Source organism: Macaca mulatta, chromosome 4, assembly GCF_049350105.2.
Source record: "Macaca mulatta isolate MMU2019108-1 chromosome 4, T2T-MMU8v2.0, whole genome shotgun sequence".
Classification (NCBI taxonomy): Eukaryota; Metazoa; Chordata; class Mammalia; order Primates; family Cercopithecidae; genus Macaca; species Macaca mulatta.
In genome coordinates, this window is record NC_133409.1 from 145,877,530 (window position 1) to 145,893,895 (window position 16,366).

At 49.4% G+C, this 16,366-nt stretch overlaps 1 protein-coding gene across 21 annotated transcripts in view; it reads left to right on the top strand.

Moving 5' to 3' along the window:
* ETV7 (ETS variant transcription factor 7) overlaps positions 1-16,366 on the top strand; it is a 38,536-nt gene that overhangs the window by 7,275 nt on the left and 14,895 nt on the right. For 5 of the 21 annotated variants that reach the window (XM_001116763.5, XM_078000262.1, XM_078000265.1 and 2 more), the window contains 6 exons: positions 5,955-6,119; positions 8,459-8,584; positions 10,447-10,677; positions 12,948-13,090; positions 15,340-15,440; positions 15,554-16,137. In XM_001116763.5, the coding sequence (XP_001116763.5) occupies positions 5,955-6,119; positions 8,459-8,584; positions 10,447-10,677; positions 12,948-13,090; positions 15,340-15,440; positions 15,554-15,671 (884 nt within the window). In that variant the 3' untranslated portion in view covers positions 15,672-16,137. Of the gene's footprint in view, positions 1-3,335; positions 3,467-5,954; positions 6,161-7,685; positions 8,585-10,446; positions 10,678-12,947; positions 13,091-15,339; positions 15,441-15,553; positions 16,138-16,366 lie in introns of those variants that run through there. The other 16 variants (XM_078000260.1, XM_078000256.1, XM_078000261.1 and 13 more) reach the window with 9 other exon arrangements.

Genomic DNA, 16,366 nt, shown 5'->3' on the forward strand with positions numbered 1-16,366 from the left:
CAAGAGAGTAAAAGGGATGCTGTGGGAAGAGAGGTCCAGTCGGGGTGGGAGTCAGGGGCTGGAGAAAGGGCAGGCAAGGAAGCCCTGGGGGTGACTCCACACTGCTTTGCTCAACTCACTTATTTAAGCAATTTATTTTTGTTGAGCAGTTACTACGTGCCAAGCATTGCTGTAGGGGCTGGAGAGACCACAGTGACTGAGACAGGCAAAGTCTGTGCCTCCTGGAGCTTACATTCTAGTTGGGGATTCAGGTGACTATGTAAAGAAGCACTATGTCCACAGATAAGGGCAGTGGAGATGATACAGCTGGGAGGTGGAGGGGAGCCCCCACATCTAGCTCTGTTCTGGAAGGAGGTAGGGGACACAGTGTTGACTCTTCAGGGAGACACCTGAGCCCTCCAATTGTGTCCTGGACAGGCAGCTCCTCTTGCTGCCCCAGCCAGGGGGCTCTGTCCATATCTGCCTTGGGAGCTGGGAGTCAGGATCTGGCCAAGCTAGAAATCCTCAGTAAGGAGGCCACTGGGCCAGGAGAGTGAGGTGACAAGGTGACATTTGCCTGGAATCTTGAGAGACAAAGATGGTGAATGGGAAAGAAGTGAAAATGCAGTGGATTATTGCCAAGAGAGGGAGAGGCCGGGGGCCGATCTGCAGGGGAAGTCCCACATTCACCTTGGATTGGGAAGGGGAGTCCTAGTTGCTCTCATCCCGGCAACTAGGTCAGGGAGACTTCTTGAGGGTGATTGACGCCTTAGATAATACCCGCCAGGTGTTGGACCCTGTGCTACGCATTTTACACATATTACCTCATTGACATCTATAGCTCCGTGTATGTCAAAAAGCACATGCCACATGCCAGATGCTGCTCTTTAAATGGATTATCTCATAGCATCCTTGTGACAGCCCTGTGTGGACGGTACAGTTTTTTCCATCATCCTTGGTTTTACCGATGACGAAACTGAGGTACTGTCATTTAGGTCACATTATTTACAAGTGGCCTGGCAACATCATCTATGCTTTCTGTTGCTGTTGCATGTTTTTACTTTTTTTTTTTTTTTTTTTGAGATGGAGTCTCACTCAGTCACCCGGGCTGGAGTGCAGTGGCACTATCATAGCTCATTGCAGCCTTGAGCTCCTGGGCTCAATCCCTCCCTCCTCAGCCTTCTGAGTAGCTGAGACTATAAGCATGCACCACCATGCCTGGCTAATTAAAAAAAAATTTTTTTGTAGAGTCAAGAGTCTAACTATGTTATCTAGGTTGGTCTCAAACTCCTAGGTTCAAATGATCCTCCCTCCTCTGCCTCCCAAACTGCAGGAATTACAGGCCTCAGCCACCACAACTGGCCAGGAATCACAGTTTTGAATTTTCAGGCTGACAGCCTCCAATATGGTGAACTAGGGGAACTACACAAAAAATATGAGTTCAGGTACAATGCAATTGGCGGTTGACCCCCTAGCCACAGAAGCCCTGGCTGGCTGTGGAGGCCTGCCCTCGATCCCTCAGGAATCTGCCCATCATGTGGCCTCCACATTTTACACTAAGTCAGCTTTCAGCATCTCATGTATCACCAGACTCATCTCCCAGCGAGGCTCCAAATTCCTATCTTCACCAGCAAGGCATCCTTTTCCCTGCACTCCTGCTATTAAATGATATCTTTTTTTTTTTTTTTTTTTGAGACGGAATCTCGCTCTGTCGCCCAGGCTGGAGTGCAGTGGCCTGATCTCAGCTCACTGCAAGCTCCGCCTCCCGGGTCTACGCCATTCTCCTGCCTCAGCCTCCGGAGTAGCTGGGACTACAGGTGCCCGCCACCTCGCCCGGCTAGTTTTTTGTATTTTTTAGTAGAGACGGGGTTTCACCGTGTTAGCCAGGATGGTCTTGATCTTGTGACCTCGTGATCCGCCCGTCTCGGCCTCCCAAAGTGCTGGGATTACAGGCTTGAGCCACCGCGCCCGGCCTAAATGATATCTTATTCTTCTCTGATGGTACCTTTCCCTGACTATTGAGGTGACATGTCTTGTCACATGCTTATTGGTGGATTTGCTGTGCTGCAGGGGATCTCACCTGGCAGCAATTTTGCTGCTCCCTTCCCCCTGGGGACATTTGGGCCGTGTCTGGAGACATTTTTAGTTGTTGGAACTAGGCTGGCGTTGAGTGGATAGTGACCAGGGTATTCCTAAACATCCTACAACACACAGGATAGGCCCTCACAGCAAAGAATTATCAGTCCCAAAGCATCAATAGTGCTGAGGCTGAGAAATCCTGCTTTGCTGGGATTGCTGGGAAGATTTTTTTTGTCTTTAAAAAAAATCAATTTACAGATGCTCTTGACAAGGCATTAACCTTTTATCTATCATCTGCATTGCAAATATTTCCCCGAAATCTATGTTCTTTTAGTTTTGTTTATGGTATCTTTTGCAGCAAATACAGAAAATTAATGTAGTCAAATGTGTGTTTCGTTTTTATTATAGCCTCTGTGTTTCCTGTCATGGTTGAGGTCCCCTCCGCTCTTATTAAGTGCATATGGTTTTTGATTTCTACTATATTAAGATTTGTATTGTTCTATTCTTTAGGCCTTTAATCTACCTACAATTGATTTTTGTGAATGTGAATGGTGGGAGGTTATCGGGAGAAACCCCACCCCCGATATTTATTGTGGGTTATTTTCTATTTCCTAAGTGTCTCAGCTGGTTTGAGAAATAAAGGGAAAGAGTACAAGAGAGAGAAATTTTAAAGCTGGGTGTCCGGGGGAGACGTCACACTTTGGCATGTTCTGTGATGCTCCCCAAGCCATAAAACCAGCAAGTTTTTATTAGCGATTTTCAAAAGAGGAGGGAGTGCACGAATAGGGTGTGGGTCACAGAGATCACATGCTTCACAAGGTAATAAAATATCACAAAGCAAGTGGAGGCAGCGCAAGATCACAGGACCATCAGATGGGGTGAAATTAAAATTGCTAATGAAGTTTCAGGCATGCATTGTTATTGGTAACATCTTATCAGGAGACAGGGTTTGAGAGCAAACAACCTGTCTGACCAAAATTTCTTAGGCAGGGGAATTTCCTTGTCCTAATAAGCCTGGGAGCACTACAGGAGACCGGGGCTTATTTCATCCCTTCGGCTTCGACCGACAGTAAAAGGAGGCCACCTTAAGGGGGCTGTCTATAGACCTACCCTCAGGGATGTTCTTTGCTGAGAAAAAGAATTCAGCGATATTTCTCCTATTTGCTTTTGAAAGAAGAGAAATATGGCTCTGTTCCGCCTGGCTCACTGGCAGTCAGGCTCCAAGTCTTTTCTCCCTTGCTCCCTGAAGATTGCTGTTATCTTGTTCTTTTTTCAAGGTGCCCAGATTTCACGTGGTTCAAACACGCATGCTCTACAAACAATTTGGCAGTTAATGCAATCATCACAGGGTCCCGAGGCGACATTCATCCTCCTCAGCTTATGAAGATGACGGGATTAAGAGATTAAAGTAAAGACAGGCATAGGAAATCACAAGGGTATTGACTGGGGAAGTGATAAGTGTCCATGAAATCGTCACAATTTATGTTCAGAGATTGCAGTAAAGACAGGTGTAAGAAATTATGAAAGTATTAATTTGGGGAACTAATAAATGTCCAGAAAATCTTCACAATTTATATTTGTGTTCTTCTGCCGTGGCTTCAGTCGGTCCCTCCGTTTGGGGTCCCTGACTTCCTGCAACAGGAGGTGAGGACCCAAATATATTTTTTTCCAGGGGGAGAATCAGGTTTTTTTTTTTTTTTTTCATATTAGATTAACTATCCTTTCCCTCTGAATTAAAATCCTACCTCTGTCATGTATTAACTTTACAAAATACACATACACACATTTCTATGCATGTGTGTGTGCATGAACACTTACTTACTCCTAGGATCCACCTTTTTTTCCCAGTAATACTTGCCAATCTTAGCATAAGACCTTTCAATCTTAGTTACATGGCTTTGTCATATGTAGTACCACAGAGGCTAGTTCTCACATGTATTCTTTCTTCCCGTCTTAAATCATTTTTTTGGCAATTTCAGACATTTACTTTTTTCTCTTATTTATTTTTAGGTCCCAAAATAGAAGTAAAGGAAACCCCTCCTCACTTTTAACCTGGGCTCTAGTGCCTTGCTTTCTGTTTTCTCGGCACCGTGAGCACTCCTCGCATGCCGTCAGGAGGACTGTCGTTAGAGTTACCGGTTGTGGGACTCCTCCCTCCTGCCAGCCTGGTTCTGTGCCATGTCCCTGGCCCTGCACGGTGACTGACACAAGCTGGTGCTCATTAGATATTGGCTGAATAAATGAACAGTGAAGGATGCAGATCTCCTTTGTTTTAAATGTTAAAATTAAGTTCATTTCTTGTGTTGCTTTGAGTATAAGGGAGCAGAGGCTGGTCTGGTCTTTGTCATTGCCAAGGTGTGGCCTTGGACCGTTGCTTCTCTCTTCTGCCTCAACTTTCTTACCTGTAGAACTGAACCCAGTAAGCTCTGAGTCTTTATACCAGTGCAGTCATAAAATAGGATGTAAATTTATGTATTTTTTTGAGACAGGATCTCACTCTGTCACCCAGGTTGGAGTGCAGTGGTGCAATGATGGTTCACTGTGACCTCCCAGGCTCAAGAGATCCTCCCACCTCAGCTTCCCAAGTAGCTGGGACCACAAGTGTGCATCACTATGCCCAGCTAAATTTTCTTTTTTGTATATTTGGAGAGACAAGGTTTTGCCAAGTTGCTCAGCCCGGTCTCGAACTCCTGGGATCAAGTGATCCACACACTTTGGCCTCCCAAAGTGCTGGGATTATGGGGGTGAGCCACTGCACTCAGTCTATTTTAAATATTTTTTGCCCACAAAGGCAAATGTGTCAAGGGCTCATAAAGTCATAATGTAGCCCTGCTAAACACCACCCAAAACTTGGCATTAGGAGCATAGCAGTCCCAGGCAGAGTGGAAACGTGGGGAGAATCAGCAGCCATTTGTCTGGCTACTGCCAGAAATAAAAACACATGCACTGAAGGTGAGTGTAGGAGGCTCCCTTGTCCCCTGGGCTGTTCCCTGAGCAAACCTGATTCCAAGTTGGCACAATGAAGCAGAAAAATTCAATAACCAGACATCCCAGCTGTGCCTCATGCTTCCTGTGTGAGTGTGGACCAGTCACTTAACCTCTGGGAGCCTCATTGCCTCATTTGGGAAATCATAACACCCCTTCCTTTTTCTTTTTTTAGACAGAGTCTCTCTCTGTCACCCAGACTGGAGTGCAGTGGCGCGATCTCGGCTCACTGCAAGCTCCGCCTCCAGGGTTCACGCCATTCTCCTGCCTCAGCCTCCCGAGTAGCTGGGACTGCAGGTGCCCGCCACCATGCCCGGCTAATTTTTGTATTTTTAGTAGAGATGGGGTTTCACCATGTTGGCCAGGATTGTCTCAATCTGCTGACCTCATGATCCACCTGCCTTGGCCTCCCAAAGTGCTGGGATTACAGGCATGAGCCACTGTGCCCGGCCAGTAACATCCCTTTCATTGGACTGTTCGGGCATTCAAGTAATCACTCAACATGTGTTTTTTGAGCACCTACTGTGTTCCAGGCACTGTTCTAGGTGCTGAATACACATAACATTGTGCCCCAGCACACCTAGTCCAGTGCCAGCACAAAGTAGGTTCTCGTTAAACACTTGTTGAATGAATGATTGGAAAACAGGTGGGGAGGAGGTACCAACAATAAATTAGTGAATACATGCATGATACATATATAATGATAAACACCAACATATGGTTCTATCCAGTGTAAAATGTCATTACAAAGAAGGTAAGGTGCTAGGAAGGAAACGAACAGGTGCCAGGGACAGAAGATGATGGGGGTTGGGAGCCAGGACAGGGGAGTATCTGCTCAGATGGAGTGCTCAGGGTAGGCTTCTTTGAGGAGGCCTATGGGGAGTGATGGGACTGGTTCTTGCTGGTTGCAGGCATCCAGCCCGCACTGTGGAGCAGGGAGGACGTGCTGCACTGGCTGCGCTGGGCAGAGCAGGAGTACTGTCTGCCATGCACCGCGGAGCACGGGTTCGAGATGAATGGACGCGCCCTCTGTATCCTCACCAAGGACGACTTCCGGCACCGCGCGCCCAGCTCAGGTCAGAGAGACTCACAGGTTTTCCTCTAAGTAGGAGCACTGGTAGGCCAGGACGGCCCAAATACCCCAGGGGGGTCCAGGGAGGGAGATGGAGGAGGTCTTCCTTGGGGAACCATGCTCATTTCCAGCACTGCAGATGCCCCTCTGCACACGCGTGTGTCTGGTGGGTCCTAGCTAGAGCAGGCCTTCGAGGCGAGGGAGTCCATTTGACCACGTGTTTTCAGAGCTGTAGGGGCCTGTTTTGCTGTCTCACTTTCTCTTCCCCTTATCTGTGGCCCTTGTCTCCTTTACCCACTTCCATCTTATTGCCTCCCACCCCCTACCCCTACTGAATAAAAAACCAACTAGAGAAAGATCAGATATTCATTCACACTGAGGTATAAATGGCTGGTAACAGCAAAAGCCTTAACTCTCAATATGACTTTTGATTTTAACCAGAAACTAGGTCTGAGGGCAAAGGAATGAACGTCAGATTATGGTGTTCCAGCAGCACGAAGTTTGTGGGGAGGGACTGGTGGTGGGAGGGAGGGTGGCCAGTGGTAGCGGGCAGCAGGGCCTTCCAGGAATCTCTAGAATTGCATTTGAGTCTTATTTGGCTTGTTTTCAGGTGGCTCTTACGTTTGTGCTGATTTGGTGTCTTTTTTTAAGAATTCGCTGATGTTTTCTGTGTACGCTGTCTTTTGGTCAAGCAGGCCCACAGTGTATGTGGCAAAGAGACGTTCTAAAATCTGCTGATTTGCTCCTTTTCTTCTTAACACGCACAGCCAGTCTCATGTCACATCCCAAGTTCTTTTTTTCTTTTTCTTTTTCTTTTTTTTTTTGAGACAGAGTCTCACTCTGTCGCCCAGGCTGGAGTGCAGTGGCGCGATCCTGGCTCACTGCAACCTCTGCCTCCCAGGTTCAAGCAATTCTCCTGCCTCAGCATCCTGAGTAGCTGGGATTACAGGCGCGCGCCACCATGCCTGGCTAATTTTGTATTTTTGGTAGAGATGGAGTTTCGCCATGTTGGCCAGGCTGGTCTCAAACTCCCAACCTCAGATGATTTGCCCACCTCGGCCTCCCAAAATGCTGGGATTACAGGCATGAGCCACCGCTCCTGGCTGACATCCCAAGTTCTATCACCCACTTCCCTCCACAAGCCTCCCACCCACTTCCCTCCTTGAGCCTCTTGTAGCAGCTGCTGGAACTTTCGTCCCTCTAAGAGTTTGGATTCAAGAGCTCTAGTGGGAGGTGAGGGGAAGGTAGGGACAGAGAGACAAGGCTTCCCCACAGCCCTAATGGTCCTGTGCCAAGGCAAAGCGGGGAAGCAGGTGAGCTTGGGGCTGGTCCCCTTCATGCCCTTGTTCATCTCTCCATCTTCCTACAAGCACTCCTGGTGCTCGAGTAACCACTCTCTACATTGTATCCCGGTGGGTGCCTGGGATCCCCAGGTTGGCTCTCTACCCATGGATCCCCTCTTTCCTGTCCTACTATCAGCACCTTAGTCCAAGGTATGAGTCAAGGGAAATTTCTGGGACCCTGGACACAGCCCAATTCTGTTGTTTTTTTTTTTTTCTTTTTGTAACAGGGTCTCACTCTATTGCCCAGACTAGAGTTTGGTGGTGTGAACACAGCTCACTTCAGCCTCAACCTCCTGGGTTCCAGTGATCCGCCTGCCTCAGCTTCCCAAGTAGCTGGGACCACAGACATGTGCCACCATACCCAGCTGATTTTTAAACTTTTTGTAGAGACAGGGTCTATCCATGTTGCCCAGGCTGGTCTCAAACTCCTGGGCTCAAGCAATCCTCCTGCCTTAGCCTCCTAAAGTGTTAGGATTACAGGTGTGATCCATCGCACCTGACCTTTCTTTTTTTCAACCATTTATTGAAGCGGCTACTAATTCTGCCTTTTAGGAAGAGGCTAAGACAGCTTTGCTCCTTAGAAGGCAGGGGCAGACTTTTTAAAAAGCTTGGAATCCCATGAGCCTTAGAACTGTCTCTGCCCCCAGAAACGTGAGGTACAGTGGTACAGTTTATGCACTGTGCACAAGCCCTCAGCCAAGGGTGTGTGCGGGGATTGAGAAGCAGCTTGACCTTGCAAGCTGCATGCCCTGGAGGCGGCCGCGTCTACTGGCAGGATAGGATGTCTTTCTAAAATTCATCCACCACGGGAGCAGCAGCGTCCCTGCCCATCGCCAGCCCAGCCTCCTGTTAGCTGCAGCAGGAACCCCTTTGCCAGCAGCATGAAGCTGTGACAGGACATGCCAGCCCTCACCCTGAGGCAGGTGGCTGCAGGGGGCCAAGGCTGACCCTCCCCACGTGGCCTGTTCAGCAGCCTGCCCTCCCTCCCACCCATGTCCAGGTGACGTCCTGTATGAGCTGCTCCAGTACATCAAGACTCAGCGGCGAGCCCTTGTGTGTGGGCCTTTTTTTGGAGGGGCCTTCAGGCTGAAGATGCCCACCCAGCACTCTCCAGTCTCCCTGGAAGGTGAGGAAGCTGTTTGTGGTGCTCTGAGTACCTCCCTCAAATCAGCCTCACTGGGAGGGCAGGACGTCCTCAAGGCAAAGCAATGAAGGAGGTGGCCAGTGTGGGCAAGCTCCCCTCCCTCCCCGCCCCCACCTCCTGTCTGGGGTGCTCCTGGCAGCCCTCCCTCTGTGCTGCACCCTCCCTGCCTCCCACCTCCCCGTTTCTCTGCTCTCTCCAGCAAAGAGCTGTTGGTATCGTGTCTCAGTTTCCTCTCTGGAGCCCTCTGTGGAAACCACTCTTGTCAGGGTCTCCAGAAACCTGAAAATAAGGATGTCCATGCCATGGCCATTCTCAGTCCTGATTTACTGTGGCCTCTCACAGCCTTCGACCCTGGGGGTCACCTCTTCTTCCCCCAAAACTCTTTCTTCCCTTGGCTTCCAGGACACCCCACTCACCTGGTCTCCTCTACCCCACTGGTGTCTCCTCGACCTCCTGGTTTCTACTCTTCTCGCCTGCTTCTAGAAGTTGGGGTACCCCAGGGTCAGAGGACCTCTCTGCTTCTCTATCTGCACTCACATGCTGGGAAATCTCATCTGATCCTGGATCTTAAACACCATGTGGTGCCAATGATTCCAATATATGCCTCAGCCTCTCCAAATTCCAGATATGTGCACCCACGCTGCCTGCCCCACCCCTCTACTGGGGCATCTAGTAGGCATCTCAACCCCCACAGCCCCTAAACCAAATGCCTGATATCCTGCCCTTTTCGGTCTTCCCCAGCCCCACAAACCCCGCCTCCACACTTCCAATTGCTCAGATGTCATTTCTACCCCACCCCCACTCATCCCACTGTCCACAAATCCTGTCAGCCCTACCCTCAAATCTATCCAGAATCCAGCCTTTTCTCATTCCTCCCCTGCTGCCCCGTTCCAGTCCCCACTGCCTCTGGAGAACGTCCTCACTGGTCTCCTTGCTTCTGCTCTTGACCTCCTGTGATCTGTTCTCCACAGCGCAGGGAGATTCAGAAGTAGGTCACATCACTTTTCTGCTCGGCATCTTCCAGCGGCTCCCTTCTCACTCGGAGTCCAAGTGCAGTTATTCCTCTGACTCCTTCCCCTTCCAGCCTTCTCTCTCTTGCTCCTGCTGCTCCAGTCACATGGGCTTTCTTGTTCATTGGACAAGCCTGAGATGCTCCTGCCCCAGGGCCTTTGCAATTACTGTTCCCTCTGCCTGGCATCCCCTCCCTGCTCTAGAAACCCACAGATCTCACTCCTCTACCTCCTTCAGGTCTGTTCAAACGCTAATGTCAGGGAGGCCTGAGCAGCCTCTCAAAAGTGGCAACTCCTGCTCCTTTCCCAGATCTCCCTCTCTGCCTTAGGGTGATTTATTTTGTTCTCCCCACATTGTATACTGTTTCTGTTTCCTTTTTATTTTAACCATCCATCTCCCCTGCTCTCAACTAGCATAGAAGCTCCCTGAGGGCAGCGGCTTTTGGGGGCTCAGCGATATATCCTCAAGATTCTTAGAACAATGCCTGGTTCATAGAAGGCTCTCAATAAATACTTGGGCAAATGGAGAGGTGGGATAGAGCGCCCCTGGGTTCTAGACCTGGCTCTGTCACTGCTTGGCTTTGCAGCCAGTTTCACAGATGAGGGAACAGGCTTGACAGATTGTTACTTGTGTGGGAGCTGGGGTTAGCACCTAGGCTGTCTGGCTCTCACCCACTGCCCCCCATTGCCTCCCTGACCTTCTAACCAGGGGCTGGACAGAGGAAGAGCATCAGGAGTGCTGCCCCACAGGGCTCCCAAGCTCACCATTGAGGGATTGAGTTGGGGAGGCTTGGGGCCCACTGCCTGCTACCACTGGTGCTCATCTGCTTGCAGAGGTGACTGGCCCTTCTCAGATGGACACCCGAAGTGGCCACCTGCTGCAGCCACCAGACCCAGGGCTTACCAGCTCCTTTGGCCATCTGGATGACCCTGGCCTGGCCAGGTGGACCCCTGGCAAGGAGGAGTCCCTCAACTTATGTCACTGTGCAGAGCTCACCTGCAGGACCCAGGGGGTCTGTGCCTTCCCTGCGATGCCACAGGCCCCCATTGACGGCAGGATCGCTGGTGAGTGGGAGGCTGCTCCTCTGGCCATGGGAAGGTGCCCTGAGTCTGAGTCCCAGCGTCACGAGTGATAAGGACAGGGCTATTTTGACCTGGTGATGGGAGGTCTGTGGCTGGGGGATTTCGGAGTCCTGCATGACAGGACAGCATGACTGTCCTGTGTGCTGGCCACAATCTGGTTACAGCGGGCAGTGATACCTGGGATCACCAAGCCTCACCCTGTCTCCCACAGAGGGACAATTTACCAGTCATATTCTGACACTCACATTAGCATGGAGTGCCACACCTGCCTTTTAAAACTTTATCTATTTTAAAATAATTGAGCATTCATTATGTGCCAGGCATGGTTCCCAGGCCCTTATTTAATTCTACAATGGCCTTTTGAGTTTGGTACTATTATTAGCCCCATTTCACAGATATGGAAATTGAGACACAGAAAGGTTAAGTAACTTCTCCAAGATCACACAGCACTGGTAGAGTTGGGATGTGAACCCAGGCAGTCTGGCTCCAGAGCCTGAGTGCTAACCAAATGATACACTTCCTCTCTGCATTCATTGTTAAAGGATTAGCAGGCAGACAACCTGACAGACTGACAGGTAAGCTGAAGGGTGTTTTTCTAGTCATAATATTTACACTGCATTTCTTCTTCTTCTTTTTTTTTTTTTTCCAACTTTTAGGTTCAGGGGGTACATGTGCAGGTTTGTTACATGGGTAAATTGCGTGCCACTGAGCTTTGGTGTATGAATAATCCTGTCACCAAGATACTGAGCATAGTACCTGATATGTAGTTTTTCTTTTCTTTTCTTTTCTTTTTTTTTAAGATGGGAGTCTGGTTCTTTTGCCCAGGCTGGAGTGCAGTGGCAAAATCTCAACTCACTGCATCCTCTGCCTCCCGGGTTCAAGCAATTCTGCTGCCTCAGCTTCCCAGGTAGCTGGGATTATAGGCGCCCGCCACCACACCCGGCTAATTTTTGTTTTATTAGTAGAGACAGGGTTTCACCATGTTGGCCACAGGCTGGTCTCAAACTCCTGACCTCAGGTGATCCACCCACCTCAGCCTCCTTTGGCGCTGGGATTACAGGCGTGAGCCACCGCACCCAGCCTGTGATAGGTAGTTTTTCTGCCCTGGCTCTTCCCCTGTAGTGGTCCCCAGTGCCCAGAGTCTATCGTTCCCATCGTTATGTCCACACATTTATTCTATGAAGCCACAGAGTGGGCAGAAGCCTGGCTTTTGGGTTGGAAATGACTAGAAGTCACTAAAAAACAATGATTGGCCCAAAACATAGAAATGATGAATACTTGAGGTGATGGTGTCCTGAATACCCTGACTTGATCATTACACATTCTATGCATGCAACAAGATCTCACATGTACACCAGAAATACGTACAAATATTATGTATCAATAAAACACACAATGATTCACAATAATTGGATTTTTTTTTTTTTTTTTAAAGAGACTGAGTCTCACTCTGTCGCCCAGGCTGGAGTGCAGTGATGCAACCATAGCTCACTGCTGCCTCAAATTCCTGGGCTCAAGGAATCCTCCCACTTCAGCCTCTTGCAATTACTGTATTCTTCAATTATAATGCTTAACATTCTTCGTGCACTTACACTATCCCAGGCACTGTGCTGAAGGTTTTGTGGTCTATTATGTTACCTAATTCCCTCACCACCCCATACCAGGAAACTGGCTCAGAGGCGGTTGTGTAACTTGCCTGCAATGACCCAGCCGACAGGCCCAGGTCCTGGGATTCAAGATCACACAGTTGCTCCCAGATGCCCACTTACCCTCCCAATGGCATGCTTGGTTTTCCTGAACTTCATTCACCATTAGGGAACTTGAAGGGGTGGATGTTATAATTAATAGAAGTCCAGGGGGCTAAGTGGGCCAGGGGCAGAGAGGGACCTGCGGTCAGGGGCCTGGCCACTCGGCCTGTGGGCCCAGCACCTACCCTCACGTGGCTCTGATGTCGGGTGGAGCCGGTCAGACTCCCCGCTTTGCCTGCCACTTAGGAGCTGGGCAACGTTAGACACCTCTGCACCTCTGAGCCCATTTCCTCACCTCTTCCTGGGGATAAAGGTAGCCACTTCCCAGACTCATGAGACAATGCATGAGGAGCCCCGTTAGTGGCCGTTTCTGTGGATACCATCATTTTCACCATTCTGCTGGTGCTCCCAGGGCTCTGGCCAGGAGGCCTCCAAGAGCGCCTTTCTAACACCTGTCCTCACAGCTCCAGTAAAGCTGCCTGCACTCCCTGTGCTAAATTGCAGACTGCCGGCTGCTGTGGGAATACGTGTATCAGCTGCTCCTTGACCCCCGGTATGAGCCCTACATCAGGTGGGAAGACAAGGACGCCAAGATCTTCCGAGTTGTGGATCCAAATGGGCTCGCCAGACTCTGGGGAAATCACAAGGTGAGCCTTGGCCGGCAGGATGGTCTCGACGTAACCAGAAGGCGACAGAGTTGGGAGTCAGAGTGAACCGCTAGCACTATGGGACAATCATCAGCTGATGGCGCCTTCACCAGCAGCCCCAGAAGTGTCAGGATAACTTTATTTGGGGAGCTATTGAGGGACAGGCAGTTACCTCTTATGGACGGGGAATGTCTCTGAAACTGAACAATTGTGTCTTCTCATTGCTTAATCTTACCTTTGCTTAGCATTTTAGCCTTTAGAAGCATGTTTACATGAACTGCACAGTTAGGCCAGATGAGGAAGCTGCTTTCCTGCGGGGAGCTGGACAGAAACCCAGGTCTCAGGCCCAACAGGAGCATCCGATGTCAGGGCTGGAAAGGCCTGGGGATGACTGAGGCCAGCATTCCCATGAGGAGGAATGCCTGTACCTAAATGGGCGTCTGCAAGATGATCTTAGGTGGTTTAATATCCTTATAATTATTTATTTTTGAATTAGGATTACAAAATGTATCTACCATGACTATCTCATGATTTATAGCAGTGATATAAGGAATGTAGCCTTTTAAAATAAATAGATTTCTTTAAGTAAAAAAATCTTTTAAAGAAAACTATTAATGATAATGATAATCATCAATTTATAGCCTTTCCTAAGATGTAATAGTGCCTGATTGCCAGGCATTGCCCTGAGAGCTCCACTTGTATTAATTCATTTAATTCTCATACCAACCTCATAAGAGGTTTTATCAAATGTGGAGACTGGGGCTCAGTGAGGGCTAACAACTTGCCCCAAATTTACCCATCCCCTGCTATGTAAGAGGCAGAGCAGGGACTTGAACCCAGGCTGTGGGTTCAAGAGCTAAGAGCAATATTCTATTACTCTTAGCAGTGCTGGTGGCTGGAAGGATGCAGATGACTAAAGTTCAGTGGATGTATTGGTCTAATCCTCGTATAGAACAGGGAGGAAAACAGGCCCAGAGAGCACCAGTTCCATTTAATGAGCACATACTACATGCCATACACTGTGCTAATTGCCTTCATGGATTAGCTATTAATAATTTAATCCTCGACCTGTGCGATGGGTGTTCTTCTCATTATGTAGCTGGGGAAGCAGACTCAGAGAGGTCCAGAAACTTGTCCAAGGTGACACAGCTGCCAAGCGCTGGAGCTGGGGCTGAAATCTATGCCAAACCCCAGGCTCTTTGGCCCTACCTCATACTGCCTATCCCCGAGAGAGAAAGAAATGACTTGGCCAAAGTCATCCAGGGTGTGGCCTGGCAAGGCCATCCATGCCACCCCACCATGCTGTCTCTCTGATTGCATTTCCTGCAAATATATCTATATCTATATCTGTATCTATAGAACAAATATATATATTTGTTACTGTTGTGACATTTGCTATTTAAAAGTAACATGCAGTTCACTCCCACACTATGTTCTCAGCCAAGTAGGCAAGAGAACGCTTCTTTCCTTCCTTCCTTCCTCCCTCCCTCCCTCCTTCCTTCCTTCCTTCCTTCCTCCCTCCCTCCCTCCTTCTTTCCTTCCTTCCTTCCTTCCTTCCTTCCTCCCTCCCTCCCTCCCTCCCTCACTCCTTTCTTCCTTCCTTTCTTTCTTTCTCTTTCTTTCTTTCTTTCTTTCTTTCTTTCTTTCTTTCTTTCTTTCTTTCTTTCTTTCTTTCTTTTTCTTTCTTTCTTTCTTTCTTTCTTTCTTTCTTTCTTTCTTTTTCTTTCTTTCTTTCTTTCTTTTTCTTTCTCTCTCTTTCTTTCTTCTTTCTTTTTGTGATGGAGTCTCACTTTATTGCCCAGACTATAGTGCAGTGACACGACCTCAGCTCACTGCAACTTCTGCCTCCCAGGTTCAAGGGATTCTCCTGCCTCAGCCTCCCGAGTAGCTGGGACTACAGGCATGCACCACCACACCTGGCTAATTTTTGTATTTTTAGTGGAGACAGAGTTTCACTATGTTGGCCAGGCTGGTCTCAAACTCCTGACCTCAAGTGACCTGCCCACCTAGGCCTCCCAAACTGTTGGGATTACAGGAATGAGCCACCCTGCCCAGCCCCATCATTTCTTCCACAACCTTCCCCCTCCTTCCAAACTCAAGTGAGCACTCATAAATCCTCACAGATCCCTGGAATGAGAGGCTTAAGAAGCTGTCCAGTCCACCCCGCTCCCTTACAGGGTGGAAAGTGAGGCCTGGAAGGAGTGGGACATGGAGAGCAGGGCTGATGTGGCGGCTGCTTTGCTTTCCAGAACCGGGTGAACATGACCTATGAGAAAATGTCTCGTGCCCTGCGCCACTATTATAAGCTTAATATCATTAAGAAGGAACCGGGGCAGAAGCTCCTGTTCAGGTGAGTAGCCTAGGGGATGTGGTGAAAGGGGGACGCAGAACTGGGGTTGGGTGGGCTGAAATCCCCCTGCAACTGGGGCAGGAGATGATTTGCAGTTGGGGCCTGAATTCTAGATTTCTAAAGACTCCGGGAAAGATGAGCCAGGACAAGGACATCCACCTGGAGCCGCCGGAGAGCCACGAGCAGGACAGAATGGAGTTCAAGGACGAGAGGCCAGAAATCTCTCCATGAGGGGCAGGTGGACTCCAGGCACCCAGTACCGATGGGGCAGGGACCGAATCTCCTATGAAGGCAGCCTCCTCCTCCCAGCAGAGCAGCAGGATCCCCAGCTAGACTCTATACCCACAGGATTACAGCCATTGCTTGGGAGGGCTGGGAGGCCTCCCATCCAGGACACTGGGGGCAGGAGGGTCATCTTTTGGGCAGGGCGATCCTGGGGCTAAACGGGGTACAGGGGAGTGTTCTCTCTCCTGCTGCAGCCCCGGGAGAGGAAGCCAGGCACCAGTAGAGCATCCAGCCCCACCCCTGTAAATGGAATTTCCAGGATGAAGGGAACGAGGTCCCTCAGTGAGCCTCAGATTTCCTCACCTGCTCCTGAAAACCCCACGCTCAGGGGCTGATGCAGGAAATGGGAAAAGTGTCAGTGCTTTGAGGCAGCACGAACAGCCTCCGTAATAATAAAAACAATGCTAGCTGACGTTTCTTTCTTTTTTCTTTTTTTTTTGAGACAGTCTTGCGCTGTCACCCAGGCTGGAGTGCAGTGGCACGATCTCGGCTCACTGCAACTTCTGCCTCCCGAGTTCAAGAGATTCTCGTGCCTCAGCCTCCCGAGTAGCTGGGATTACAGCTGCCCACCACCACCCCCAGCTAACTTTTGTATTTTTAGTAGAGACACAGGGTTTCACCATGTTGGCCAGGCTTGTCTC